This window comes from Anomalospiza imberbis, chromosome 3, assembly GCF_031753505.1.
Source record: "Anomalospiza imberbis isolate Cuckoo-Finch-1a 21T00152 chromosome 3, ASM3175350v1, whole genome shotgun sequence".
Classification (NCBI taxonomy): Eukaryota; Metazoa; Chordata; class Aves; order Passeriformes; family Viduidae; genus Anomalospiza; species Anomalospiza imberbis.
In genome coordinates, this window is record NC_089683.1 from 86218101 (window position 1) to 86246008 (window position 27908).

General features: G+C 46.0%; 1 protein-coding gene across 4 annotated transcripts in view; it reads left to right on the top strand.

Moving 5' to 3' along the window:
* Positions 1 to 27569, top strand: part of LOC137471323 (uncharacterized) — a 65748-nt gene extending 38179 nt beyond the window's left edge. For 2 of the 4 annotated variants that reach the window (XM_068185535.1, XM_068185537.1), the window contains exons 4-5: positions 11485 to 11538; positions 26029 to 27569. In XM_068185535.1, the coding sequence (XP_068041636.1) occupies positions 11485 to 11538; positions 26029 to 26124 (150 nt within the window). In that variant the 3' untranslated portion in view covers positions 26125 to 27569. The remainder of the gene's footprint in view (positions 1 to 11484; positions 11539 to 26028) is intronic. The other 2 variants (XM_068185536.1, XM_068185538.1) reach the window with 2 other exon arrangements.
* Positions 27570 to 27908: the final 339 nt, after the last annotated feature.

Below are 27908 nucleotides of genomic sequence, written 5' to 3' on the forward strand. Positions count from 1 at the left end.
TTCACAGACTCTAGTGAGCAGGAGGGGCAAGCCTGACATTTGAACTTCAGTAGCTTTGGCATGTGCAGATGAGTGATAGGGAATTAATGAATCCTGTCCTTTCTTTACATTTTTGTTACTCCACAGGTGCTGGAGTTTTTGGTCAGGTCTATTTCCTGCACAAATGGAGCTTTGGGTTTTTTTCCAGGCCTCAAAGAAAACTCAGTGAGGGATTTGGGGTTGGCATGGAGTGAATAGATGAACCATCTGATGTACCCTGCAGATCAGCAGACTCAAGACTCTGCCAGACCAGCAGGGAAAGTGGCTGCTAAGCCAGAGATGCTCCATGGAGAGTGTTCACTTCCTCCATCCTCAAATTCCAATCAAAAGGCTAGTCGTAAAGTGCCAGGGAAAATATAGCCCATTTTATCTGTTCCTAAAGGAACAGGGCTTCTGTTCAGGTCCAGAGTATATCTGGAAACTGTGTGCCACAAAGGAGACAGAGAGGCAATAGAAAACCAGAGTCACTTACAGACAGGCAGACAGTGTGTTTGCTTAGACCACAACTGTGTGAGTAGGTAGCTGTGTTTACGTTAGCTGTGGCTCTTGTGTGATATGCAGGGAAAACTTCAAAAAGCAGCCTGTAATTTGAATAATTTAATCTGTTCTCTGGGCCTTGGGAATAGTGGGGATTCAGAAGTTCTGCCAAGTGGCAGACCTTGCTGGCCAGACTTCAGCTCACTCTCTTCTGTAGCAGGTATTGACCAGGCCCAGGAGCCTGGTTCCACTCTGCAGTGATCACTTGCACATCGCCTTTGTGGACTGCAGTGCAACTGGGCTGTGCTTATTTAGAGAGCAGTTACTGGTGAGACTGACTTGCTGTTCTGCCAGTTTGTATTTGCTGTAGGCTCTCACCCATTTCTCTTCAGCAGTGATAGCTGAGCTCTTCCCAGTAGTGCACAAAATGAGGTGATTAATGATAACCATGTTGGAATTATTTTGTTTTGGTTTTCATGGTCCACTGTTTGCTGAGTGCAAGTCCTTGCAATACATCTTTTTTTTTTTTTTTTTTTTTGTAAGGCCTTGCCTGGCTTTTTTTAAAAATTTGAATTTGTTCTCAGTGTTCACTTAATAATCAGCATTTCCTCTGCTGCCTCCTCCAGATACACTAAGTTGTCAGTGTTTGCACTATATGAAGGCTGTGGATTTTTGGCCCTTGCTGGCAGAGGTGCTGCCTGGATAACTGGGACTCCCATCTTGGTGGAGATGGAAGCTCTTTATGACAATGTTAAGAGACCAAGTGTGTTGATTTTTTGAAGGAGCTTCAGGTGGACTGAGGATAAATGTGGCAAAACTATGAATTTACTGAATTCACCTGAATATTAACTTATTCACCTGAATATTAACTAGAAATTACTTTCAAAAGAGTTAAGAGGCTTTTCAGGATGTTCCACGCTATCACCACAGCTTAGTGTTTGGATGCTGGGGTTTTTTTTGTAGGAGGGGACTGTTGCCCAAACCATTTGAGTTGGCCTGTATTTTAAAATGCTGTAGGCTGTTTAACTTCTGATGGGGAAGTCTGGAGACTGTGACTAATGATAATTGCAATTTAAAGCTATGGCTGAACTATAGCCTTTCTGTTGCTGTGCTGCTTCAGGGGCTGGGCAGGGAGCTTGTGTCTGTGTCTGGTATGTGGGTGCACTGGATAGTGGCTTTGCACCCCTGGGCCCAGACAGCAGATGATCCTCTGGCAAGGGCATCCCTGGTGATGCAAATGCAGAGTACCCTCAGGTGCTTGCTAGGAAAGCTTGGCCCCCTGGTTTGTCTGCCAATTTCAGTCATGTGTGCCTGGGAGCCTGAGCCTGGATGGGGGTTGGTGTCAGCTGGAGTTGCTTCAGCTTAAAAGCAGTAAGGAGGAGCCTGTGACTTACTGTTTTTTCTGTACAGTTTTTGTACTCCAGGGCTAAGAGGTGATGCCCATGTCTTAGCAACACTTCTCAGTGCCAAGGAATTAAAAAACCCAGTCCAAAATCAACCTACAAAATAGCTTTAATTTTTTTTTCCCTATTATTCTCCTAAACTCATTGGGACAGCAGACCTGGCTTTGCTCCTTGTAGAAAACTCATCACTGTGTTGGCAAAAGGACAGGAACCATGGCCCTGCTGCCTCGTGCCCTGCCATGTGGGCATGAAGCACTGCTCTCCTGGGTGGAGGATTTCTCTAAAGCAGAGGGTGGTATTTAAGCCTGAAGGTGCACGGAGCTGTTGTGTTGGGAAAACACTGAAAGCTTCAGCCTTGCTACTGAACTGGGGCTGTGCTGGCCTTTGGGGGAAGCTGATCCCCCTCCTTTAATTCAGCCTGTTTTCTAGAAGGGGCCTTGCTGGACTGCTCTGCTTCATTTGCAGCATGAAGCTGCCTCTGGTTTGCCTGCGTGTGCCTCCCTCTCCGCTGGGCAGAAGCTGTGGGCCTCCCACCCCTGCAGCCCCGGTGCTGTCCCGGTGCCACGCGGTGGGACGGAGGTGGGAGCCAGTCAAGTAGAAGCCTGCAGCCCCAGTTTGCTGCACAATGGCCTTTGTGCAGCACCCTGACCTCATCTGCCCACTGTGCTGCAGCTTAAGCCCTGCCCTGCCTTAACCCTCTGCAGCTCTCCCCGCCCCAGCAGTGCTGGGATAGAGGACAGGCTTGCAGCAGCAGCTGGCTGCAGGGGAAGGCTGTTCCTCCTGGCCCAAACCTGCCTCTGAGGGCTGCTGGGAAAGGACATGAGGCAGGCTCTTGGCTCTGAAATGCCTTCCCAGGGAGGAGGGCCATAGGGCAGTGCTTCCCTGGCTAGGTGTAATGGGATTGGCGTCGGGCTGGAGCTCCCATGTAAGCATTGCCTCTGCAGCAGCATCCACTTCACCTCGCTGTCCCAAGATTTTCTTGTTGAGGCCTCTTCAGTCCTCTGCTTAATGGGCCGTGGGGCTGCCTCCCTGCCTTTCTTCTTTCAGTTTTTTTTTTTTTTTTATTTTTTTATTTTTTTTTTTTCTGAGCAAAGCAAGCAAAATCATCGGTCTGTTTCTGTGCTAGACATTCAAGTTTGGTCTTTTGGTCTGCCTTCTTCTTCCTGGAAGACTCTGGACAGCTGGGAAGCTGGCTAGTAGGATTAACAGCAGAGAATTAAAACAGGGGTTATGGAGCTGAGGAGGCTTTTTCTGAAAATCTGGACTGCTTAAACTTTGTATCCTGTCAAGAGCCTTAAGATGTCAACAAGAAACAGAAATGTCCATACCTTTAAAGTGCACTTTTCCTGTGAAGGGTCATTAGTAAAACTAAAGAAAGGCAGACTCCTTGCCTGCTTGATGTTCTTTGGAAAGACTGATCTTTGAGTCAAATTAAAGCACAGTTAATGAATACAGTTTTTTTTTTAAACTTTGAAATCTCTTTCATTAAGCAAGTGAAAATCTCTGCAACATTCTTAAATTGTAACAAGCTGATTATATCTCTATATATCTGTATATCTGTATGTAACATTTGATGAAGTCTGTCATTAAATGATGAGTTTTGTTGAGAAATTGAGAGTTCCTGTGCTCTTTTGCTAGAAATAGGCTAAACTAGTCTGAGAAAACCAGTAGTAGTTAAACTGCATCCAACTCTGGACAGGCCCCTACGTTTAAAACGATGATCAGATAATAAAAATAAATAAATACTAGCAATGAACACCACCCCCCCCTCTGGCAAGACTAATGGACAAGAGAGTTGTTCTGTCTTGTGGAGGTAGCAAAAATGAAACTATTCTAAAACCAGAAATGTGTGTGTAAAAAGCAGATGTAAGATGAAAAGTGTTTATTAATATCTATCAATGCAAAGTATTTTGCACTATATGCTGGTTTGTTTGTTCAAACTCTTAAACATTTGAAAATTAAGTTGTGATGCCTGTCTTTAAACTGTGCATTGACAGAGTTTTAAATACTTAGTTCTGAACTGTTGCAGCAGTGTGACATAAATTCATTCATCTTGGGGATATCAGCATTCCTAGAGTGATCTTGCATTAAGAATGCCTGTATTTTAATTGTTAATATATATTACAGTCATCTGGGTGGTGCAGTTTGTATAGAACACTTCTGTGGTAGCTTTTGTGCATAAGCAAATGCAGGCATTCACCATTTCCTTCTGGGTTAGTCCAGAACTGCTCAAGTCAGTGTTGGAGGACTTGGAGCAGTGCTGCTTAAGCAGTTGGAGATATTTCCTGAAGCAAGGCTGGACTGGAGAGCTGTGCTCCAAGAGAAGCAGGGCTGGTGGCTCATCTCTGCTCTAATGGGGATATTTTGACGTGGCAGTGATGTGCGGCAAAGCCACACGTGTGGCAGATCAGGGGTTCATTACATTTCATTCGATGAATATGTGCTGCTGTTATTTCCAGTCCCTGCAACTTTCTTTTGAATTCAGGCTCAGGACTGAGTGAGTCTCTGGGTTATGAGCAGGTGGTGAGATTGGTGGGTAGGTTCTTGGGCTGAACTGATTCTGCTGCTTTCTGGAGGGTTAACTCTGAAGTGCTTCAATTTAGCTTTGCTTTTAGAGCAAGGCATAACTCTTGTGTCCTCAAAAAGGCTTTAACATTTCCTTAGTCATGTAGTTTCCTCCTTTTAGTAGAAGTCACAGTAGATAGCGAAATAAACTTCCCTTCATGCAAATAATAGTGTTCCCAAGCTGTATTTTTCAGCTTTGATGCTAGCAGTTCTGTCAGAGACCAGCAGGAAAGACTTTGTAATTGAAATGGGGACACTGCTCCTTCTTCCATTTCATTTTCTGCAGGTGGAAGAAAGTTTTAGAAACCATACCCTATGCTTTTATTCTCAGCTTTGCTACTAATATCCTCTGTGACCTTTGACAAATCTCTGCTCTGCTCATTGTCATAACTCCCAGAAAATAGCTTGAGGAAATAAAACTGCACTTTCACATTGGTGTAGTAGTTAGGAATGATCCCAGGGTTATTAAATTGAATATGTCGCCTTTCTTATAGGCTGTTTCCCCTGCTTTAGGCTACTGCAAGTCATGTAGCCAAATAAATGTTATTTCAGCTCTGCCTTGTATCTGTGTAAATAGGAGTTAATGAGTTGCTGCATCTCGTAGTTGGCTTGTGGAGGTTTCCAGAGGGAGGAGGAGGAGAGGCTGCCTAGGAAAGTCCCTAGGCTGTTGCTAGGCAACACTGCATTTTAGCTTCCCTGTCCGAAAATCTGTGCTTACTTTTGGCAAGAAAAGGGAAGACTGAGGGATGGAAAACCTTTCAAAGATGGCTTGAGTTACTTTTTCTAAAGCATGGCTCTACTGTGCTGGGTGCAGAAAGTATGTGGCTGCAAGTGAGGTGGAAGCAATTTGATTAAATAGAATAACATTTGATAACTTGCCTTCCATGTATTCGTTCTCAGCTGCAGGATTGTGTGGCTGGGTTTCTCTCTCTCTCCAGCTCTGTTTTGGATTTTACTATGATGTGGGATCTGGAAGTTGCAGAGTGCAGCAGAAGTGGTCTTGCTCTGGTTTCAGTCTAAGTGGAAATAAGGGAACTCCAGGCAGCTTCATATGCTGAGGTTTATGCTCCAGTTTAACAGCCTGTGGATGAGGGGATGTCATGTTTTTATTTTTCTACTTAGTCCATCAAGAGGAATGCCAGGAACAAAGAGGAAACACAAGAGAAACAAAAACTATGTAGGGTATCTTGCTCTTGCTGCACAATGAAATCTTTGCAAACCATAGCAGTAGCGTAACTAGTGGTAAGATTCTCATATAATTAAAGCTTATCACAACAGCATCACTAAAAGAACACTTCTGTTTTCTGCCAGAAGAGTAGGACTTGGGATACAGCAGAGCACTTGAATTTCTCTTGGAAGAGTCTGGCTGGTTTTCCCACCTACCTCCAGGCTTTCATTCACTCTTTGGTGTCACCTGCCCTGCTGGAACCAAATGGGATACATCTCTCTGCTAGGGGCAGAAGGTTTTTAGCTCATGAACTGGCAGACCTCATTGACAGGGCTTTAAACTAGGTTTGAAGGGGGAAGGGGATGCAGCTGGACAGTCTGGAAGCAGGCCCAAGGGCAGTAAGCCTGAGTTAGGGGTAAAATCAGTAGCTCAGCTGAGGTGCATGTATACCAATGCATGCAGCATGGGCAACAAACAAGAAGAGCTGGAGGTCATGGTGCAGCAGCGAAGCTGTGATGTAGTTGCCGTCACTGAAACGTGGTGGGATGACTCACATAGTTGGAGCACTGCATTGGATGGTTACAAGCTCTTCAGAAGAGACAGGAAAGGGAAAAGAGGAGGAGGGGTGGCCCTTTATATTAGGGAGGCTTTTGACACCATAGGTATTGAAACTAATGAAGATGAAGTTGAATGCCTGTGGGTAAGAATTAAGGGGAAGGCCAACAAGACTGACATCCTGCTGGGAGTCTGTTACCATCCACCCAACCAGGAAGAAGAGGTGGGCAACTTATTTTATAAGCAACTAGATAATATTTCAGGATCAGCCTTTGTTCTTGTAGGTGACTTCAACCTGCCAGACATCTGCTGGGAACTTAATACAGCAGATAGGAAGCAGTCCAGGAAATTTTTAGAATGTACAGATGACAACTTTTTGTTGTAACTGGTGGGTGAGCTTACCAGGGGAGGGACTATGTTAGACTTGTTGTTTGCTAATAGAGAAGGGCTGGTGGGAGATATAGTGGTTGGAGGCCGCTTGGGGCAGAGTGATCATGAAGTAATAGAGTTCTCAATAATTGGTGATATCAATAGGAACATTAATAAGACTCTTGCACTGGACTTCCGGAGGGCAGACTTAGGCCTGTTTAGGAGACTTATTCAGAGAGTCCCATGGGAAGCAGCCCTTAAAAACAAGGGAGTTCAGGAAGGGTGAGCATACTTCAAAACAAAGATCTTGAGGTCACAGGAACAGACTATTCCTGTGTGCCGAAAGATGAGTCGGCGAGGTAAACATCCAGCCTGGGTGGGCAAGGAGGTATTGGAGGAACTTAGGAATAAAAAAAATGATGTATCATCTCTGGAAGGACGGTCAGGTTTCTCAGGAAGTATTTAAGAGGGCTGCTAGAGCATGTAGGAAAATAATTAGGGAGGCTAAAGCTCAGCTTGAATTTAAGATGGCGGCTTCCATAAAGGATAATAAAAAATGTTTTTACAAATATATAAATGGTAAAAGGAAGGGTAAGACCAACCTTTGTTCTTTATTGGATGAGGGAGGGAACTTAGTATCTGCAGATAAGGAGAAGGCAGAAGTACTTAATACCTTCTTTGCCTTAGTCTTTAGCGGAAAGATGGCTTGCCTTCAGGACAACTGTCCTCTTGGGTTGGTTAATAGTGTCAGCGAACAGAATGGTCCCCCTGTTATCCAGGAGCAGGCAGTCAGAGATCTGCTGGGATGCTTGGATATTCATAAATCTATGGGACCAGATGGGATCCATCCCAGGGTGATGAGGGAGCTGGCAGATGAGCTTGTGAAGCCACTCTCCATCATTTACCAACAATCCTGGCTCACTGGTGAAGTTCCAGATGACTGGAAGCTGGCCAATGTGACGCCCATTTACAAAAAGGGTAGGAAGGAGGACCCTGGTAACTATAGGCCAGTTAGCCTGTCCTCAGTACCTGGTAAGGTAATGGAACAGCTTGTACTGAGTATCATCACACAGAATTTACAGGATGGCCAGGGTATCAGACCCAGCCAGCATGGGTTTAGGAGGGGTAGGTCGTGTTTGACTAACCTGATCTCCTTTTATGACCAGGTCACCTGCCTGGTGGATGCAGGAAGGGCTGTGGATGTTGTCTATTTGGACTTCAGCAAGGCCTTTGACACTGTCTCCCACAGCATACTCCTGGAAAAGCTGGCAGCATGTGGCTTGGACAGGAGCACTCTCTGCTGGGTTCAGAACTGGCTGGATGGCCGGGCCCAGAGAGTGGTGGTGAACGGTGCTGCATCCAGCTGGGGCCAGTCACCAGTGGTGTCCCTCAGGGCTCTGTACTGGGACCAATTCTGTTCAATATTTTTATTGATGACATGGATGGGGGAATTGAGTCTTTCATTAGTAAATTTGCAGATGACACTAAGCTGGGAGCTTGTGTCGATTTACCGGAAGGAAGAAGGGCTCTGCAGAGAGACCTGGATTGGTTGGATGGATGGGCAGAGTCCAATGGGATGAAGTTTAATAAGTCCAAGTGCCAGGTACTGCATTTTGGCCACAATAATCCCCTGCAACGTTATAGGCTGTGGACGGTGTGGCTGGACAGTGTTCAGGCGGAAAGGGACCTGGGGGTACTGGTAGATAGTCAGCTGAATATGAGCCAGCAAGTGTGCCCTGGTGGCCAAGAAGGCCAACGGCATCCTGGCCTGTATCAAGAGTAGTGTGGCCAGCAGGAGCAGGGAGGTCATTCTTCCTCTGTACTCTGCGCTGGTGAGGCCACACCTTGAGTGCTGTGTCCAGTTCTGGGCCCCTCAGTTTAAGAAGGACATTGAGGTGCTTGAGTGCATTCAGAGGAGGGCAACGAGGCTGGTGAGGGGCTTGGAACACAAGCCCTATGAGGCACGACTTAGGGAGCTGGGGTTGTTTAGCCTGGAGAAAAGGAGACTCAGAGGTGATCTTATCCCTCTCTACAACTTCCTCAGGGTAGTTGTAGTCAGGTGGGGGTTGACCTCTTTCACCAGGCAGCAACTGACAGAACAAGAGGACACAGTCTCAAGCTGCATCAAGGGAAATATAGGTTTGATATTAGGAAGAAGTTTTTTACAGAAAGGGTGATAAAGTACTGGAATGGACTGCCTGGGGAGGTGGTGGAATCACCGTCCCTGGATGTGTTTAAAAAAAGACTGGATATGGCACTCGATGCCACGATCTAGTTGAGGTGCTAGGGCATGGGTTGGACTCGATGATCTTGAAGGTTTCTTCTAACCCAGACATTGTGTGAATTCTGTGAATCTTGTAATTTCTGTCTCTGTTGGTTCTCCCTGTATGTTTTAATATAAGGCCAGGATGAGTAAATATCTTGCTGCCTCTGCTGATTTAATTGGGAAATAATGTCTTTTTTTGCACCCTGATGAAGTCATTGGAGGACCTGTGGATGTGACCATGCTAGGCATTTCATCCCACTGGACTGTACTGGAAGGTGTTTTACTTGCTCCTTGGCCAACAGAGCTATTTTCCTCCCTTTTGGCAGAGGATTCAGTGGTGCTACTGAGGCAATGTAGATTTTTGTGTCACAGCCTCACTTCATCCTGGGGGTTCAGCCAAGTACCACTATAAAGCTCAGCTTTACAGTGGCCCGGGGAAGCGGAGGGTCTTGCCCAAAGTCAAAAAGCTTGTAGTCATATGGGATGCAACAGAGTATGTTCTGCTCTAACAGCATTCTTCCCCTAAAGGATGGGGCTCAAAATTATGATTCCTGATTCTAACTTTCATTGCTCAACCCGACTTTATCTTGCACATTTTATCCCACCAGTGGGCTTGTGGCTTGAGCTATCTAGCCTACCCTTCCTCATCCCTCCAGCAAACATTTTACAGCAGTTGGAAGAAAAACTTAAGGAGAGACCAAAACTTTGCAAGACCTCACAGCTCCTCACTTTGCCCTTCCTTGCACCCTGGGTTTTGTCAGCCCTACCAAGGTATCCTTCCTTCTCTTTTTCACTGTGTGGTTAGGGGGGCCTTGAGAAAGGCAATGACTATTTACTGTAGTGCCTTGCAGCCTGGCTGGGAGCTGAGTCCTATGATATTTTATAGAATTCTCAGGATTACTTGTTTAGTTGGACAGCTGTGGGCTGGGCTAGTTCAGTTCAGCAGTTCCCTTTGTCTCCTGCCTGGTTTGTGCAAAGAACTGTTGGGTCCTTTTGGTTTAGAAACCTTGGAGCTGTGCTGCCAGGTCAGACCTGGGACCAGAGCAGTCAGGTGTGGCTACTGTTGAGTCCTTTGAATAATGGAGACAGCAGTAGGATTCACCTGCTAAAGGATTAACAGAAAAAGCTCAACATCCTTGCAGTACCTCACTTCTTCCCCCATGCATGCTTGGATAGTAAAATACACTCTCCTTGAGCCCCAAACTATTCATGTGAAAGTTTCAAAGTGGGACGTGAGTGTGCCAAGTCCTGGATTTTAGATCAAAGAGGCTGATGTGCTTAGAAATGCTGGGTGGATCTCTAACTCTCTCTCCAAGTTTTGGGCAGTAATGTGGATTGGGACTGCAAATACGTGCTTATGGGATGTAGAGTGACAGAGAGCAGTGGAGGAATGGGACTACTTCCCACCTCCCAGCAGCACTTTCTACTGGAAAAATAATAAATACCTTCACCTAAGCACTGACTTCAATTTTGGGGTGGTGCTTTTTCTTCTGAATTTTTTTGGAGGTTGTTTGTATGGTTTGGATTTTTTAAGCTTTTTGAGTTTCCAAGCCTCCCTGTACTGTGTTGCTTTCTATCCTGCTTTGTGCTAGAGAAAGCAGAAGGATAACAAACAAACAAAAAGAGAGAAAATAGAAAGGTCTCACTATTTACCACTCATATTGGTAAAATGGTGGGATGTCTTTCTACAGCCTTTAAGAGCTTCATCTGAAAAACACTTCAGTTGCTTTGTAAAAGTGTGTGAATGTGGGGAGTGTTTTCCCATACTTCACACAGCTTTCCAGCTGGAGAATTGTTAAAAACAGAAGCAAGGAAAATCTTTATTTCTTTCAAAAGCTGATGGAGAAGATTCTTTCTGACATGCCTCCCTCACCATTTTCAGTATGAAAAATGTAGTTAAAGTATCTTTTTTAATGAAAAAACTGTTCTCTTGAAGCCTTGTTTTTCCCCTTGGGAGTTTTTTTGTGACAATTTTTTGAGGGGAAAAAATTATTTTATTCACTTGCCAGCTTTCAAAACAGTGCCTTAAAACTGGGATAGAACTTCAACTCACCTGTTTTATTTCTGTAATTTCCCAGAATAATTGCTGTTTCAAGTATATCCTGTTTGCTAAGTTGTGTGGTTCATGTTATGACAACTTTAATGACTCTTACAATATATGGCAAAGAGATTTAGAACTGCAGGCAGGTGCTTTTTGCCTTTTTTTTCATTCTAAATAAATAAGCATAATGAAAATATCTGCTTATTAATGGGAACATACATATTTACATGAAATAGACCATTTTTTCCTTTGTAAAGGGAGATAAATTCACATGTTTCAGGGCAAAGTTTAGCCACTAATTGATGAAATTAAGAAGAAATATCCTTTCAGGAAGTTGTTTTGTCTTTTTCCCTGGGAAATTTCTTGTATGTTCTTTCAAAATCTAAGCCAGAGGTCTCTGTGCAGGCTGTGTGAGACAGTCTCAGATTAGGTTGATTTACTTGCTGGCCACCTTTGGTAATTCTTAATCTTTTGTATCCCACTTAACCATCCATCCATCTTGTATTAATGAAATGTTGATTAAAAGGGACTCCTTAAAATATCCCTCTTTCTGTTTGTTCATGCTATTTCTACTTATCCCTGGATTCTACTTCTCTTTCAGAAGATGCTGCTCAAGAAGAATTGTGGAGTGAAGACTAGAGTAATTAAAATTTGTGTAAGTTGCTCTTTTCTGGTGCAGAAAATCTTTCCACATATACCTAATGTGGTGATTCTCACTGAACATCTGTGTCCAGAAGATGATTTCTGGAGATTTCTTGTGGCTTGATCAACTGCATAACAGAAGTTGTTAGTGTGCAGTATAGAATGTAGTTGCAATTTAGTTTAGGTGTTGACAAGGCTAATAATACATTGTCTTTTCCATTTTGGAGACTGTGGTTTCAAAGCTTCCTTGGTGTCAAAGTCTACATCCCATGCTATGAGCTCATGCAGCATAGCTGTCTGGTAGGGTGTCATTTGGATCCCTATTGACCAAATGGTGTTTGGTAGGGGTGAGAGGTATGGTAGATAGCTGGGGAAAAGGGACTGTACCTGCATGATGTGCTGGTGTTTGCAGACCCATATGGGATATGGGGCTGTGTGATGACAGATAAAAGCTACTTTTCTTGGATGACTATTTAGCTGGGATGAAGCTGCAGTGTCTCAAGCCTCTCCATTCTTGACAGCCTGCATGCCTATCAGATATGCTCAAGTCTTGTCCTTGTAGATTTTGTTACCTACACCTCTGAGAGTTTTGTCTTTAGCAGAACATTCATCAGCCAACCCCTGATTCCTTTGTGGGTACCTTGTCTTTCTTTTGGTCAGTGCTGTATGGTCATGTGGGAGATGTATCCTGGGCTGAATCAAAGAGAAATATGACAAGTAGGTTGAGGGAGGTGATTCTCCCCCTCTGCTCTGGTGAGACCCTACCTGGCTGCTGCATCCAGCTCTGGACTCCCTGAATGAAGAAAGACATGTAACTGTTGGAGCAAGTCCAGAGGAGGGCTGTGAAGTTAAGAGGGCTGCAGCACCTTCCCCATGAAGACAGCCTGAGAAAGCAGGGGCTGCTCTGCCTGGAGAAGATAATGCTCCTAGGAGACCTTGTATCACCTTCCAGTACCTAAAAGGGGCTATGAGGGTGCTGGAGAGGGACTTTTCACAGGGGTGTGTAGTGATAGAACAAGAAAGAATTGCTTTAAGCTGAAGGACAGTAGATTTAGATTAGATTTTGTGAAGAAACTCTTCACAATAAGGATGATGGATGCACTGGAACAGGTTGCTCAGAGAAGTTGTGGCTGCCCCATCCCTGGAAGAAGAATTGTGGCCAAGTTGGATGGGGTTCTGAGCAACTTGGTCTAGTAGAAGGTGTCCTTGTCATGGCAGGGGTGTTGGAACTAGACGATCTTGAAGGTCACTTCCAAACCAAAACATTCTAAGATTCTGTTTGTTTGTGACCTTGCATGTTGTCACCAAAGCAGGTGTACCTCAGTCCATATGATCTTCCATGTTTGTGATACACAGGCAAAAACAGACTGGGGGAAAAAAACAAATATCCATCATGATGAAGCTGCTATTTTCACTGCAGTGTTTTTTATAGCCTTGCAAGAGGGATGAATGACAGACCAGGATCCTTTCAAGGTTTTTACTCAGCAGGCAATAGGAATGATGCCTTTGTGTACCCAGAAGTGCTGCAGTTGATAAGCACGCTGTTGGATGTCCTTGCCCATCACTGCTCTGGAAATGAATTTGGTATCTGAGAGGAGGAGGAGCAGGTAGAACTGGCTAGAGCCTTGTGCACAGCTGGGGGTGGTATTTTTCTGACTTCTCAAACACCTTCTGACAGGGCTCTTCAGTCCTATCTTTCAGCATCCCCACAGTGACCCGGTACTTCTGATTGCACAATTAATCTTGATCTTTTACGTGCACTCATGTGCTTCTGCCTGAATTGTTTTCAATATAGTTGTGTCCTTCTGTGCCCCACGAGCTCTCCCCATGCTGTGCCTGTCCTTCAGACCTGCCAGCTGTCTAATCCTGCTGCAATGTTTTAGCACAACTTGTTTATCACCTTCCTTTATGCCTGCCCCATGGTCTTTCACTGGGTTTTTTCTGGGTGTTTGTCCCTGGACACCAGGTATTTCCAGTGTTGCTTGGTGGTGCTTCTCTAATCCCTTGGGCTTCAGTGATGTCTCAGTGAGGTGGTTTCCTGACACCTTAAACTCATTATTGTGGCTTACTATTGTTCCCCTGGAGAATCTGAAAGGAGAACTATGCCTTTGGTCCTTGAGCCCACGTCAGCTTGCAGTAAAATAAACAGCAAAAACTGAGAGCACACTTTTCTGACAGATGGCACAAAATTCACTATTCTCTGACCAGCCTTGCCAAGCTGGGACAGTGCCTCTCCACCTGAGGCACTTGTGGCTTCCATGATAATAGCATGTGATATTTCACAACCTCTTGCTGTGGTGGCAGAGCTGTTAAGTAAAGATGCATTTTTGCCTCCATTTTTCAAGCGATTGTGAATGCCCACTTTTGTGTACCCAGCTGAGAAAGGAAGCAGCAGGTCCTTGGCAGAACTCTTTGCTGAAGTGCCTCAGCTCTGGAAACAGCTGAGAGAGGTCAATGTTTCTGAAAGACAGTGCCGTGCTCTCATCATATAAAGGGAATCCTCAATCCAGCCAGCAGGACATGCTTGGCATGGTATTCCTTCTCAATGTTGCCCAGCAGCAGAACAAGAGGTAACGAGCACAAGTCAATACGTAAGATATTCAGGTTGCCCAGATAAATAATGGAATCTCTGTCCATGGAAAAAGCCTTTGTGTGCCAGGATGCAGTCCTGGGCAATAGGTTCCTGCTGACCCTGCTCAGAGGAGGGTGTTTGAACTCAGCCATCTCTAGAGCTGCACGCCAGCCTCAACCCCTCTGTAATTTCTGAGTTTTGTCCAACATTCAGTAGTGGAGTCAGAGCACACTAGGGACCTGAGTTCTATTGGAAGGGCTATTCTAAGGCCCTACTGAATGTGGCATTTTGCAAAGACTGAAAGCAGGAGGCAAGGTGAGAAGCTTGGCTCTCTGTTGCTGAGGGTCTGGTGGCACAGGCTTATGTTGGAACCTGTCCATTATGGTGAGGGTAGAAGAAATGAAGACAAATCTCATAGCGATGGGTTGATGAGCTGTTACTGGAGGAACCAGGCAGCTGTCTGTGTGTCTGAACAGGAAACATCACCATGTGAACCACTTTGCTTGTGTCACTGTGGCACTGATGCACAAGTGTTCCTGTTTCAGCTCAGGTAGAGTCTCTTCCTGAACTGAGATGGTCACAGATATCAGACAGTGTACAGCTGGATGAACAGGCAATGAGTGAACTGATCTGAAGAGCAGGCAGGATATCTAATGATTTATGCCAGGGATTTGAAGCAAGGATCCTTGCTTTCTTCCTTCAGTTTTCTGCTGCTGAATAACTTGTAGGAGAAAGGATCGTGCTTATTCCATCTTGTGTGAGGACAATGATGACAGTGACTTTCTAATATCATCAGTGAAGCATTTTCATCCTGTTCTTGCTGAGATCAGTGTCTTATGTGGTTGTGAGATGATGCTTGCTTTTAAAAAAACCCTCCTCCTAGCTGATACTTTGATTGTCTTGACATCTTGGGGCTTTGCTGGCATGTCAGGGTGCAAGATGTTGTTTTCTCATGCATCATTGCATTATTCCTTCCCCTGTCTTCTGCTGGAAGAGTCTCCAATGGGAAGGTGAGATGGAGGGGGCAGTGTCTTTGCCCTCTGGCATGGAAAAACAGCTCCAGCCTTCGGAAATGTTTGTGGTCCTTGGTAGTCTTTCTTAAGCAGGTTTTGCTGCTGCTGTTAAGCAGGTTTTGCTGCTGTTTTAACACTAAGGTGTCACCTTGCTGTTGTTTCCTGTACTTAAGTTTCGCAAGGGCCAGCTCAGGTGGTGATCAGCTACAGCCTTTCCACTCACTCCGTGGTTCTTAAGTGGGACAATGGGCTAGTGATGTGACTACTCTAAGAACCTAACAGATTATTGAAGAGAGATTGATAACCTATTCTAATGTGCAGCAGCTCAGTTTGAAATGTTTTCAGGAATAGCAGCTGTGAGAGGTGGCAGCCTACAGTGAAGAGCAAATAATATTAAAAATAAAAATCTTGCTTCTGTTCCCACCCAGTAAAGGATAATGGAACAGAAGAATCATCCCCTGTGGGCAAGAGAGCATAGATAAATTAGAGGTGACAGCATGTACGTGAACTATGGATTTGTATATAATAGGTAAATATAGCAAAGCACATAGCACAGCAAGGTCAGGGCAGGTGTTGGCCTGTGTGTGTGTGACACATGAGCTGGGCAGTGTGAGTGTACAGACCTGGTCCCTGGTGCCCCAAAGTGCCAGCCAGTGTCGTGTCTGTAACTGGAAGCAAGGCACTGGAAGTGGGAGAGGGGCACACGCATGTTGTGGGTATTTTAGTGTCCAGAGTCTGTTTGCATGGTGAGGTGTTTTGCAATGGAGACGCTTGCTCAGTGCTGGAAGGAGGATGACTGTGTGACCATGTGCTCGTGGGGTGTAACTCTGCCCTAGACCAGGCTTGGACAGCTCTGAATGCAGAGACCTGTCTTCAAGTGTATCTATAATATCACCAGTTTGCAATTCTCCAGGCCATCTTGGGATGAGGGTTAAAAGTTTGTCATTTATTCCTGGTTTTGTCTTCCTTGTTGAACTTCTACATGCAGTCTCTGAATGGGATTAGTGAAGCTGAGCTTGTCTTAACAGCAGTAGGTGGGTAGAAGACATTCAGGGGCTTACCAGTTGTGTCTCAAGGATCTTGTTGGGGCTGGCAGAAAGGAAGGAAGGATTTCAAGGCCAATCTGATAACCTGGCTGATCAGAGAGATGTTTTCTGCTATGTAAAAATAAGAATTTTAAATTGGAACATAAACCTCTTGTACTCTTGCCTTGATCTTATCAATGTTGAGAATGCCCTCTGCTTGGACAGGGGCCAGATCCCTTAAATGACTTTCCCTGTGTCTTATCTCTTACTCTGCATCCTAAAAGGCCACTGCAGAAACATGCTGGCTTTTCTTCTTCTAAAACAAGGGATCTTTTCAGCTTAGAGCTGAGAAGGAGATATGCTGGCCAGAGCCTTCTGGGCAGATGCCTGAGCTATTCACAAGTGCAAGGCATACCAAGTGACAGAGCAGTATTGGTGCAAACCTCTGGTTCTGGCTGTGCAGCACAAAGTAAAGATTTCTAAAAAAATCAGAAGGTTCTGTGTATGTATCATACATACGTATCTATATCTATATCTAAACACGAATGTGGCTCCTTCCATCACAGGCTCTCAAGGAGCTGAGCAAGCATTTAGCATTGGATGCATATAAATATGCAGATAAATACCATGATTGTAATTTCAGAGTGAGTTACACTGAGAAACCAGCAGAAAGTGTAACTCACTTGAAGAGAGGTAGAGGGAGGAGAGCTGTAGGCCATGTTCCTAGAGCTGTGTCCTTAGTCATACCATATCATGAGTATAAACACCTAGGGCATGTCAGGCAGCAGAAATCCCAAACTGCAGCTTACTAACAGTTTGTCAAACCTTCCTGGTTGTTTCTAGTATGTGACTGAGTGTCTAAACCTGACCCTGATTTTAGAATCAACAAGAGAGACCTGCCTCCCTGGCCAGTCACAGCCTTGGATTACTTTATGGTCAGAAGCCCCTCATGGGGATTTTGGCATTCCAGTTTCCCCTCCAGTTGATGGGCATGCTTCTGCTGAGCAAAATGGAGAAGGCCCTCTGCTAAGTGGGAGCATGAATATCCCTTTGGGTATCGTACACTCCTCCCAACCCAGCCACTGAACTGCCTGCTGAAGATGATAGTTGGTCCTGGAGGATACCAGCCCTTGTTCTGAATAATTCCTGACAAAAGACTTTGTCCAGAGTTTCCTCAGTGTGGGGAAGGGTCCTGTGTAGCCAAGGGGGGAATGCCTCTGTCTGTTAAAAACTGCTCCAAATATCTGGCTTTTACTGGATTTCATGGCAAAGGCTAACCAGCCTTTAGCCTGCCCATCGCAGGTAGAAGTGGGGCTGTCATGTCTCTCTTCTGTCTCTGTAAGGATAAGAACTTTTATTGCTTCCTGCTTTTCATAAATTCCTCCCATGTATGCCCTCACACCTGTTGAATCATCTAAGTGCCCACAGAATAGACTCTGTGGAATAACCAAGAGCTCTCAATCCACACAGCACCATGAAAGTAGCAAGTGGCTAGTGAGTGAGGAGGCTGACTTCCTATTTTCAGCACTGTTCCTGCTTTGTGGTCTGATGTGGGTTGTGGGTCTGGTTTAAGAATATGGGGAGGTGGGGAGTGGTAGAAACAAGGTGCAGCCCAATTGCTTCTGGGACAGCCTTGTGTGTCAATGGTGGCTATGGCTAGTGGCACTGTGGATCAAGGGAATGGAAAATGGCAAGGCTTGTTTCACAGAGAGAGGGTCAGATTTAATGACTTCTGGGTCATATCTGGGTGATGGAACAGAAAGAGATAGAGAGGTAGGGGATGGCACAGGGTCACAGAGAGCCACTGTTCTGTCAGAGCTTCAAGTCCACGATGGCTGATTAGGCACATCTGCTTACTGTATCCAGGCCCACTGCAGTTGTTCCTGCTCCCTTTTTGTTCGCGTGGCTGTGGGAACCTGGCACCCGTTGCCTCTCCCAGTCCCTAGAGATGTGATCTTCTTTTCCCACACACCTCTCCCATAATACACCCACTTCCTGCGCTTGGCTTCCACAGCTGGGGTGGTTTGTCCAGAGGCAAGCTCACTATGTCAGCATGTGTTCGCAGCCTGCTGATGCCAGGCTAATTAATCCTCACTTTGCAGGTTTAATTTGTGTACCCTTCAAGTTGAAAGCAGCGTGCTGCTCTGTGCCAGCCTGCCTAACCAGAGGGAATCTGCTTGCCCTGGCCTCATGCAAACTGGAAGCTGCACACGCTCAAGTAGGCACCACGTGCCAGCTCTGTGGGAAGCATGGTACCTGGGGTTCCTGGCCCCAAGGGAAGAGGGCTGTGAGGCAGCTGGTGCGATCTCTCTGACAGGAGGGTGTTCCTGCTACACAGCAAGGGCTGTAATGGGAGGATGGGGAGGAAGGAGAAGGTGAGGTAGTGTCACTTGTATACAGACCAAAACTAAGGACTCTACTCAGATGCATTTGGAGATTTAGGGCCAGATTGTGCCTTGTGTGTGTCTGTGTTCTTTTGGAGCTACTCTTGTGCTTGCCTCTTCTCCTGCTCTGGCACATGCAGACCCTGTAGTATTTGCAGGAACTGCTGCAGGTATACAGGAAGCACAGGCAACTTCTTATCAGAAGGAAAAAAAGTGGGTGCAAGACATGGCTCTCTAGTAGGGAAATACGGGCTCATTCACTTGTTCCTAAGAGATTTGTTTTGCCTTCAGAGCATGATCTTTACTGGGACCCTGGAGTGGTGGGTTCCCCAGCTTGGCCAGGGAGCAGTGACAGACTGTCCCTCTGAATGACCCATCTGTCCCTTTATTTGTGCAGCCTCTTTCCTTCAGGTTGTCAGGCAGGCAAAATCAAAGCTTGCAGTCAGCTTTGTCAAAGATGTATCTAAAGATGTGTGAGAGAGGAGAAGAAAGGCTTATCATACTGATGCTAGCAAGGACCCAGAGCTGAAACTGTCAATTTCTGCTCCTGGGCAAGTGACCAACAGGCATATACTAGGCTCTTTGAAGTACCGTCCAAAAAGGTTCAGTGTTGTCTGTCTGGTGGCACCTCTGTAAGTCTGGTAGTTGCTACCTGACAATTTTGCACACACATTTGCAAATGTTTGATTTTTTTAAAAAAAATTTTAACCTTTCTAAGAGGAACAATGATGTGTTTGTAAACTGTTGAACTGCTCTTTGCGATGTGGTGGTATGGAAAGAAATCGGTGTTAGGCGGCCTTATGTTGGTGATGGCAGACAGGTCTTTCAGTCTTTTAGGGCAGGGTGATGAAAATCATAAGAAAACAGTGCCCACTGCAAAGTTTTGGGTTCCTTGTCAGAACAACATTTGGAGATGACCTTTTTTTTTCTTGGAAGAGAAGGGAAAAGAGTAGTCATAAAAGGAAGTTCTGGCATGGTCTATTATGTAACTATTCCTTGAAATAAAACTCTATATGAACCTGGGAGTGGAGGACAGACTTTCAAGAGGAAACAAGTTAGCCTGTGAAAATTTCCTCCTTGAGCTGCTCCAGGTCTGTGACTGAAATAAATTCTTAGAGGCTGTATCAGAGTTAATGAATAAGCAGTTAAATGTGAATTGTTGTTCCACTGGACGAGCTGGTCCTGCTTGCCAGAGACTATTTCTTGAAAACTGCCTGAAGCAAGACTGTAATTGAAAAGAAATCGCCTCTCATCAGAAGGTTGAAACACCTAGAAGTTAATTAATTCATCCTGGCTGTAGTGTACTGTTGTGGCTTAACCCCATGATGAAGTTGCTGACTTGCTGCCCCCGTGGCTTGGGGGAGAGAATTGGGAGGGTAAATGTGAGATGGCTTGTGGGGTGAGATAAAGATGATTTAATATAGAAAGCAAAAACCGTGCATGCAAGCAAAGCAAAACAAGGAATTCATTCATTGCTTCCCATGGGCAGGCAGGTGTTCAGCCATCTCCAGGAAAGCAGGAATGCATCATGGTTGGGAAGGCAAACCACCGGCTTATACCATCATATGGTATGGAAAAGTCCTTTGTCTAGTTGGGGTCAGATGTCCTGGCTGTTTCCTTCCCAGCTTCTCATGCCCTTCCAAACCTTCTCACTGTCAGGGCATGAGAAGCTGAGAAGTCCTTAACTTAGTATAAACACTGCTTAACGGACTGATATTTTTAGTTACTGCTGTCACCATTATTCTGATCTTAAATCTAAGCCACAGGATACACCGGCTACTAGGTGGAAAATTAATTTTATCCCAGTAGAAACCAGGACATATATGTATTAAGCATTGAAGAAACTGAGGCAGAGATGTTGGGAAGGTGGCCTGGGCAGAACCCTATTTGGAATTACAGATGTAACTAGGAGCAGGCATGTGGGTCCCCTTCCCTTGCTCACAGCTGATGGTTTCACACATCAAAGTTGAAGAGTGAAGAAGTTTATTTGCTAACACTTAGCAAGGGTGAGAGGAAGGAGGACAAAGTGGAGTTAAATCAGTGTACCTGTAAATGCTCATCTCTGGAGTCTGACAGCCTTTACTCTTTCTGTGCTCTGCCTGAATACCTGGCCCCGCCCACTCCTGGGCAAGGCAGCTGTCTCACAAACAGGCAGCATCCCAGGCAGGCATCTGTCCTTGCCAAAGCTATTCTGTGGATTTATTCCTTTCCACACTGGGTGGTGGTGGAAATTGGATGTGCCCTTACAACTTGCAATTACACGGTGCCTTTCATCCCAAAGGACTTTTAACAAGTGAGTCTACAGACTGCAAAGGGATCATTCACCCACCACTGGAAGGCAGCATCCTTTAAATGGAGCTCAGCAACACTTCCCAACCACTGGGGCCCAAGAGTAGGAAAGAAGGGACTCTTGTGCTGGATTGGCCTTGAGTAGGGATGGGTTGGTAAAGTGCACAAGATGATCTGGTTCTGAATCTTACCTGGATATTAGAGCCCTTAAGAAAGAGGACCAAAGAGTCCTCTTAATTTTCCATCTCCCCTATCACACCACTCACTTTGAAGATGTTGTTGTGTTGAGCATTTCCTTGCTCCTCTGAGGATTGTCATTCCCACAGCTGAAAGCTCACCTGGACGTGTGGTCACTTTGGCTTTGTCCAGAGAGGAGAACTGTGATTCTGTGAAATCATGAGACCAAAATCAAGTTACTGTCTGCATTTGGGATATTTTCCCAGACTTCATAGAAGTAAGGGATTTGTTTCTAGAAGGAATATGGCTCCATATTAATAGATTTAGCTTTACATGTTTGTCTTCTTCCTGTATACTCTTTCTTTGCTGAAATGTACAATTATGTTACGGATGAGTGTATGGAACAGTTTTACATTTGTCTGTTTTCTGAGAGCTGCTAATATGATTGAAATTGGCATTTCTTCTGTGATGTTTAATCTTATGGGCCTTCTTTGAGGCACTTCCCTCCATTCACTATATTTAGATGTGCTTCTTTGTTAATACACTTCAGATATGTTTCAAACCTGGTTGTTTATTTGCCCTCCTGTATTTAAAGGTGATAATGCTATTGGTGAGAACAGTACACGTTGGCAGGAGTGTACATGTAGGCTCATGTACACAGGTGAAGAGGCATCCTTGACCAAGGTCGTTTGTACCTAGTTGCTTGAAACGTGTAACATGAGTTTGCCACCCTTAAGAGCTCATCTAATCCAAATCAGGTGCGCAGTGGAGCAGTGTGGGTATCTTCAGGTGCTGGAACTACCTTGTGTTCTGAGCAGCTGTATGAGCCAGTGATGAACTGTGGTGCCTTAGCCAATCCCCTGGATGCTGTGAAGTTCCGGCTCTGCATGGCTTGAATTACTTTACAAGCAGGAAAGGTTTGTATGAGTGGAACAGCCCTCTTTGTGATTTCTGAGTCAGGAGTCTGTGTGTGCACAAGTGACCAGGGAAGCGCCTGTGTACTGGGGAGAACCTGAGGCAGGTGAGTATGTGCAAGTGAGCATGTGTGTTTGACAGAGTCTATGTCTGAACCTTTGTGTTCTCTTGTGGCAGCCGTGTGAGTCTGACTGGGGCCATTCTCCAGCTGTGTAAATACATTGCTTAGCAAATTGAGGGCTCTGGTTAATGATTTCCATTAGCACAGGGCCCATATTAGGCTCCTTTCTTTGAGCGGTACCCAGCTGTCCGAATGCCATTAGAGTGAACACATGAGCCTTTAATGTCAAGTGCATATTGTTTGCGCTCTGAGCAGCCTCTGCAGGAGCTGGCCTGGGGTTGCTCACCAGGTGCTGTCAGGGAGGTTTATGGCAAACTCCCTGGGGACCTGCTGTGGCGGCAACAACTCTTAAGACCCTTCCAAAGTCAAAGCAAAGTCCGAGGCATGGTGTGCCCAAGGAGAAGAGCAGGCTGGTGAGGATGCTTACCCAGACTACAGAGAGACAACTGGCCCAAACGACAGGGTGGCAGGAACATGTTCCCCTCTCTGGCAGCTGGCTCTATCCATTTTTGTTCTGGAAATACATCTACAGAACTTTGCCTTTTGCTACCCTTCAGGACCAGACCACCACATGCTGTGATCCCAAATGGTGTCTTGAACTAAGCCAGATCAGGTCGGTCATCCCTAGAGCTGGATATGAACTCCAATCTAAAAATACTCCTCTGCAAGAAGAGAGTTGAGGGATTTGGAGATTTCTTACCTCCAGCAGTGTAGGTACCAGAGGTGCTGCCCCGTCAGTCAGGGAGCAGGTGCATGAGGATCCTGTGTTGCTCAGGGTTATAAAGGAGGCAGATTGGTCAGTGTTGCTATGGATCAGGGCAGTCAGGTTACTGCCTCTCCTGTTACTGCCTGCAGCTGGGCACAGGCCTGTTCTCACTCTGCCCTTGTCTGCGGTTGTTGAAAGCCAGTGGTCATCTTGTGGCTGCTTGAGAGGTGCCACGATGAAGAGGCAGGATTGGGTGCATTTTGAGCCTCACTTGTAGCTGCATGACTACCCGTCAATCTTGGCATCCTCCTGCATCTTCTCTCATCCCTGACCTTCAACCTCACCTGTTCTGTGCCCATCGTCCTGGCAGTGCCCTGGGAAGGCTCTCTGCCCCTCACATTGGCCCCAGAAGAAGATCCAGAGAGAAACCATAGCACAGCTTTCTACCCAAAGCCTGTTGAGTTTTGTAGATGACTTTTGTCTGTCCTTTGGACCCGTCTTTCCCCAGCCTCTTCATCTGCTGTCTGCCAGAAATGAATGGATTCAGCTGCCTTCCCTAATCCTGTCTAGCATTTCAAAATGGAGAGGACTTCCAGGTTCTTTGTTCCCATTCCCTCTTGGCACTGGCAGGGGACCTTCTCTGCTGTAGAGGACAAATGTGCTGATTTATTCTACCCCTTAGCTTTGAATAGGGGGGTTGCTATGTTACCTTCCAGCTCTGAGGCTTGCCAGAGCATACACCATATATAACCCCACAGCAGGTGGCTATTGAATAAAGGCTCTTAAATCTGCCTCTCATATTCTGCTAGCCAAGGTGTCAGGGGGATGTAGCAGGGCATGATTTGCTGGCTGAAACTCCAGGCACAGCTGATGCCAAGCACCGTGTTGGCATTTTCCATTCTCAACTGCCCATCTTAATTTGCAGAAGAGATACCAACTAGGCAGGAACATACTGCCCACACTGGCTTTTAGAGGTCTTTCCTGACATGAAGGCTGCTGCCTAGTGGGGCTGAGCTCTGACCAAGAGCCTTAGAGACAAGAGGCTTCCAGATCCTGCAGCAGTTATTGCAGCACTCAGGGCCTGGCTTAGACACTTCCTTAGCTCACTCTGATTTGCTGTGTGTGTTTGGGTGAGACAAACCATCTGAGCAGCTTTTAGGGGATATTTGTGTGTTGCTGTCTTGTGATGACAAGTTAATATCCAGGCAGAGGAGAGGTGGAGGCATCAAAACATCACCTTGCCATGCTGTTAGGTATGTGATAGACCTGAATCTGAAGTGCTGGAATGAACCTCTGTCTTCTGTGAGACAGTAGAGTTGGTAATTGTTCCTAAAAAGCCTAATTCTTTGAGGAACAGTCTCACAGTGCAGGCTAAGCAAAGGAGACCATAGTTCTAGTTAGGAAAGGCCTAGAAAAGGAACAGGGAGTCACGTAACACCAGAGCCCTGTCTGAATCACACAGAATGTCGAAAGTTGGAAGTGACCTTAAAGATCATCTGGTTCTAATCCCACCTGTCATGGGCAGGGACGCCTCCCATCAGACCAGGCTGCTCAGGGCCTTACCCAGCCTCACCTTGGACACTGCCAGGGTTGGGGCATTCACAACCTCCCTGGGCAACCTGTTCCCTGTCTCACCACCCTCACAGGAAAGAATGTCTTCCTAATATCTAGACTAAATTTCACCTCTTCCAATTTGTACCCATAACTTCTTATCTTGTCACTACAGTTCTTGAGGAAGAGTCTCTGTCTGGCTTCCCTGAAGACTGTTTCCAGATACTGGAAAGTTCCTGTGAGGTCTCCATGCTGCCTTTTTCCCTCCAGGCTGAACAGGCTCCAACTTTCTCAGCCTGTCTTCACTGGGAAGGTGCTCGAGTCCCCTTAACAACTTCATGTCTTCCTCTGGACTTGCTCCAAGAATTTCATGCCCTTCTTCTGTTGGGGACTCCACAGCTGGATACAGTAGTCCAGGTGGGGTCTCACTAAGAGCAAAGTAGAGAGGGACAATCACTTCCTTTGACCTGCTGGCTGTTCTGCTTTTGATGCAGCCCAGGATTCCACTGGCTTTCTGAGCTGTGAGTGCACACTGCTGGCTCACGTTGAGTTTTTCATCAAGCACCACCCCCAAGTCCTTTCCTGCAGGGCTGCTCTCAATCACTTCTCTACCCAACCTGTAGGTTTTTGGGTTTTTTCCTAACCTCTGTAAAAATAGTGGTAAAGCCCTTCCCAAGAGTGATGGAAGTGAGATAAGAGTAGGAGATGTTTGCATGAGTTTCTGAGCTGCTTAACTTTCCACATATTCCTAGGGAATGAGCTCTACAGAATCATGATTAAACACTCTCCTGGACCCTTGAGCAAGTGAGACCTCCTCTCCTGGCCAGAAAGTATCAGTGAAATAGCTGTCCTACTAGTGCTTCTGCTTGCATAAGGAAAGAAACAAACCAAAGTCCCTGAAAAGTAAAAGGAAAGCTCTTCGCATTTAACAGAGTGGAATTACTTCTTTGGCACTATAATTCCTCTGGGATCCACATATCCCAGTACAGCCTAGTGGAAAACAGCATTTCTGACCTGTCACACAGTTCAGGGAGTACATGGCTATTTTTGGCCTCCTTACTGTGGACCTGCTCTGGCCATGCTCTGAACACTGGGAGCAAAAGGGGAGAGAATTAGTGGCCATAGTAAAACCAGTCTGTCAGGCCTTGGGGGTGGGATATTTTCCTCCAAGCATTTCTTAGCCATTCCTCGCCAAACTGTAGAGTCTGGAACCAAGCCCCTGGAGAGTTTCAGCATGCCTGAGACTTTAGGAAATAGTGGTTTGTAAATCCTTGTTGGAGAGCTGTTGAAAAATGGGGTTGAAGAATCCATTTCCAGAGAACTTGGTTTGTCTCCATGCTCTAAAAGTGTATGAGATCTTACTTCAAGGCCAAGTGAATTTAGCTTTTCCATGTGATACCTTTTGGTAGTGATGCTTTTCTGACTCTGGTACTCTAAATGCATCATGGATATTCTGTTTCCTTTAGTGGCTACAGGTGCCATGGACCCTAGTCAGGTGTAGCCTAGGCACCTCAGTCCTGGAGGAAGGGAGGTGTGCCTGCTTTTTGTCTTGAAGGGTAAGAGCAAGGATGTGAGCAAAGTGCTCGCACTGCTTATGTTAGTGCCATTTGCTGCAAGTGCAAGCATGACCACCCATTCAAGGAGGTGTAATTGTATCAGAGAGAGGGATGGCAAAGCACTCAAGGCAGGAACTTCACTGTTTGCAGCTGACATGAGCACTGACTTCATGCCTCTTCTTATTCTCCTGCAGAGCATCAACGGAGGCCGCCCGCCGCCCCACTTTAGGTATGATCCCTCCACTTTTGCCTTCCGTTCCCTCAGCACCTTGAAGCCGCTGAGCCGCTGAGCCCGATAGCTCCCTGTGCCTACTGAAGGAGTTTCTCCAGAAAACCTCAGGAACTATCAACCAGTGTCCTGCCTGGCAGGGAGAAGGGGAGGTGATGATACCCAAGGGGAGGGGTGGGAAAAGAAGGGGCAATGACACATCTTTGCAATGCAGCTGCTCTGGCAGGAAGAAGCGAATGGCTTGGCAGCAGTGCCTGTTCTCATACCACTGATGGATTCGAGCAGTGGCAATGGGGGTGAGTTTTGTCTTTCAGGGCAAAGCAAACCAGTCAGGTCCACAAACCACAAGAACTGCCACCAAGGCAGTGTCAAACATGAGGATGGTGGCAACTGAAGATATTCAGGAGGTGTTCAGGGGTTAGTATAACCGGCATGGCAGCAGGGATGAGTGATCAAGCTGTGAAACCAAATCCAGTCAGTTTGCCAAGGATACCTGGGTCTACAGTGCTTTGCTATAGACCTGACACTTCTCCCACTCACAAGTGACCTCAGGATTGGAGAAAGAGGCTATACAGAGCTGCTTGCAAAACAAGAAGATCCCTCTCTGAGATTGGTACAATTGCATTCACATCAAGCTCTCTTAAGTGGAAAACCCTAGGACAGGGAGGTGTGTGAAGGAGTAACTGGCACATTTAGCTGTGCATTCTAGATGATCTGCTGGCAGTTTATTGATACTGTCCAAAAAGAGATTGAAATAGGAGAGTGAAACATCCATATGTAGATCTGGGGTTAGAATAAAATTCTAGAATTGGAAGATCTGTGTTGAGCCATCCAGGAAAATGCAGCGCCCACCTTCAGTCCTCTCAGCATCATCAAAGAGAGGAACTTGGTGGTGACTGGGTCTCTTCTCTGCTGAGGCAGTGTGTGTTCTGGGGTATGTAACACTTCTCCATAGTATTGTCCCACTATATGATGGTGAAGGTAACTGGTACCACCAAACTCAAACCAATTTAATGTCTCCAGCAAGCTTTCCACTCCCCTTGTTTAGGCTAGCTGTTAAATTCAGGTACACTCTTCTGGTATCAGTGGGACAATATTCCCAGATGAAGCAAGGAGTGGGGAGAAAGTCAATTTTGTGGCTGTTGGTGTAAGAAACAGGAGGGGAGTTTGAGTGAAGGTGGGGGACATTTCTGCACAGACAGTTCTGGGGCTGTTGGGACCATGCAAGGCCTTGCTACCACTGGTGTTTGGCTGAGATCTATCCTTGAGGCATGTGCGTGTTTTGTGCTAAAGGCAGGAGTTAATAGAACAAGCTCTTGCCTCTCATGTTGAGGCAGAGGAACAAGGCCTTTCCTCTTGCTGGACCTGGTGGAGAGAGTAACCTCTTGGTGTAGGCATTGTCCACTATGAGCCTGTATCTGAGTGTCAGGGCAAGAAAGTAGTTTGTCCAGATCAGGAGAAGCAACTGTGAGTAATACAAAATAATTTTTTGGTTTTTAAATCTGCCTCAGTGTAGAGTCTTTGATGCTGCTCTTTGGTTGAGACCAGTGGTCAGTCGAGCTGCCAGTAGGAGGCTACCCAGTGAGCTAGTCTGGGCCCTTCACTGAAACCCCTGGGGAAGGTACAAAGGCTGTAGGCTTGGGGACCTGAATCCCAGACCCCCTCTCTTCTTCCTAACTCCTGTCATTCAGGCAGGCAGAACAGCTAGAAACAAGATGGTGAGGGGCAAGGTGGTGAGGGGATGTCTGTCCTGATGCTATCCCAGCTCTGCCTGCTGTTCGGCTCCAGACTGTGACAGCTGGGCCACCCCCTGCACCAGCATCACCTCCAAGAGGTCACTTGTCT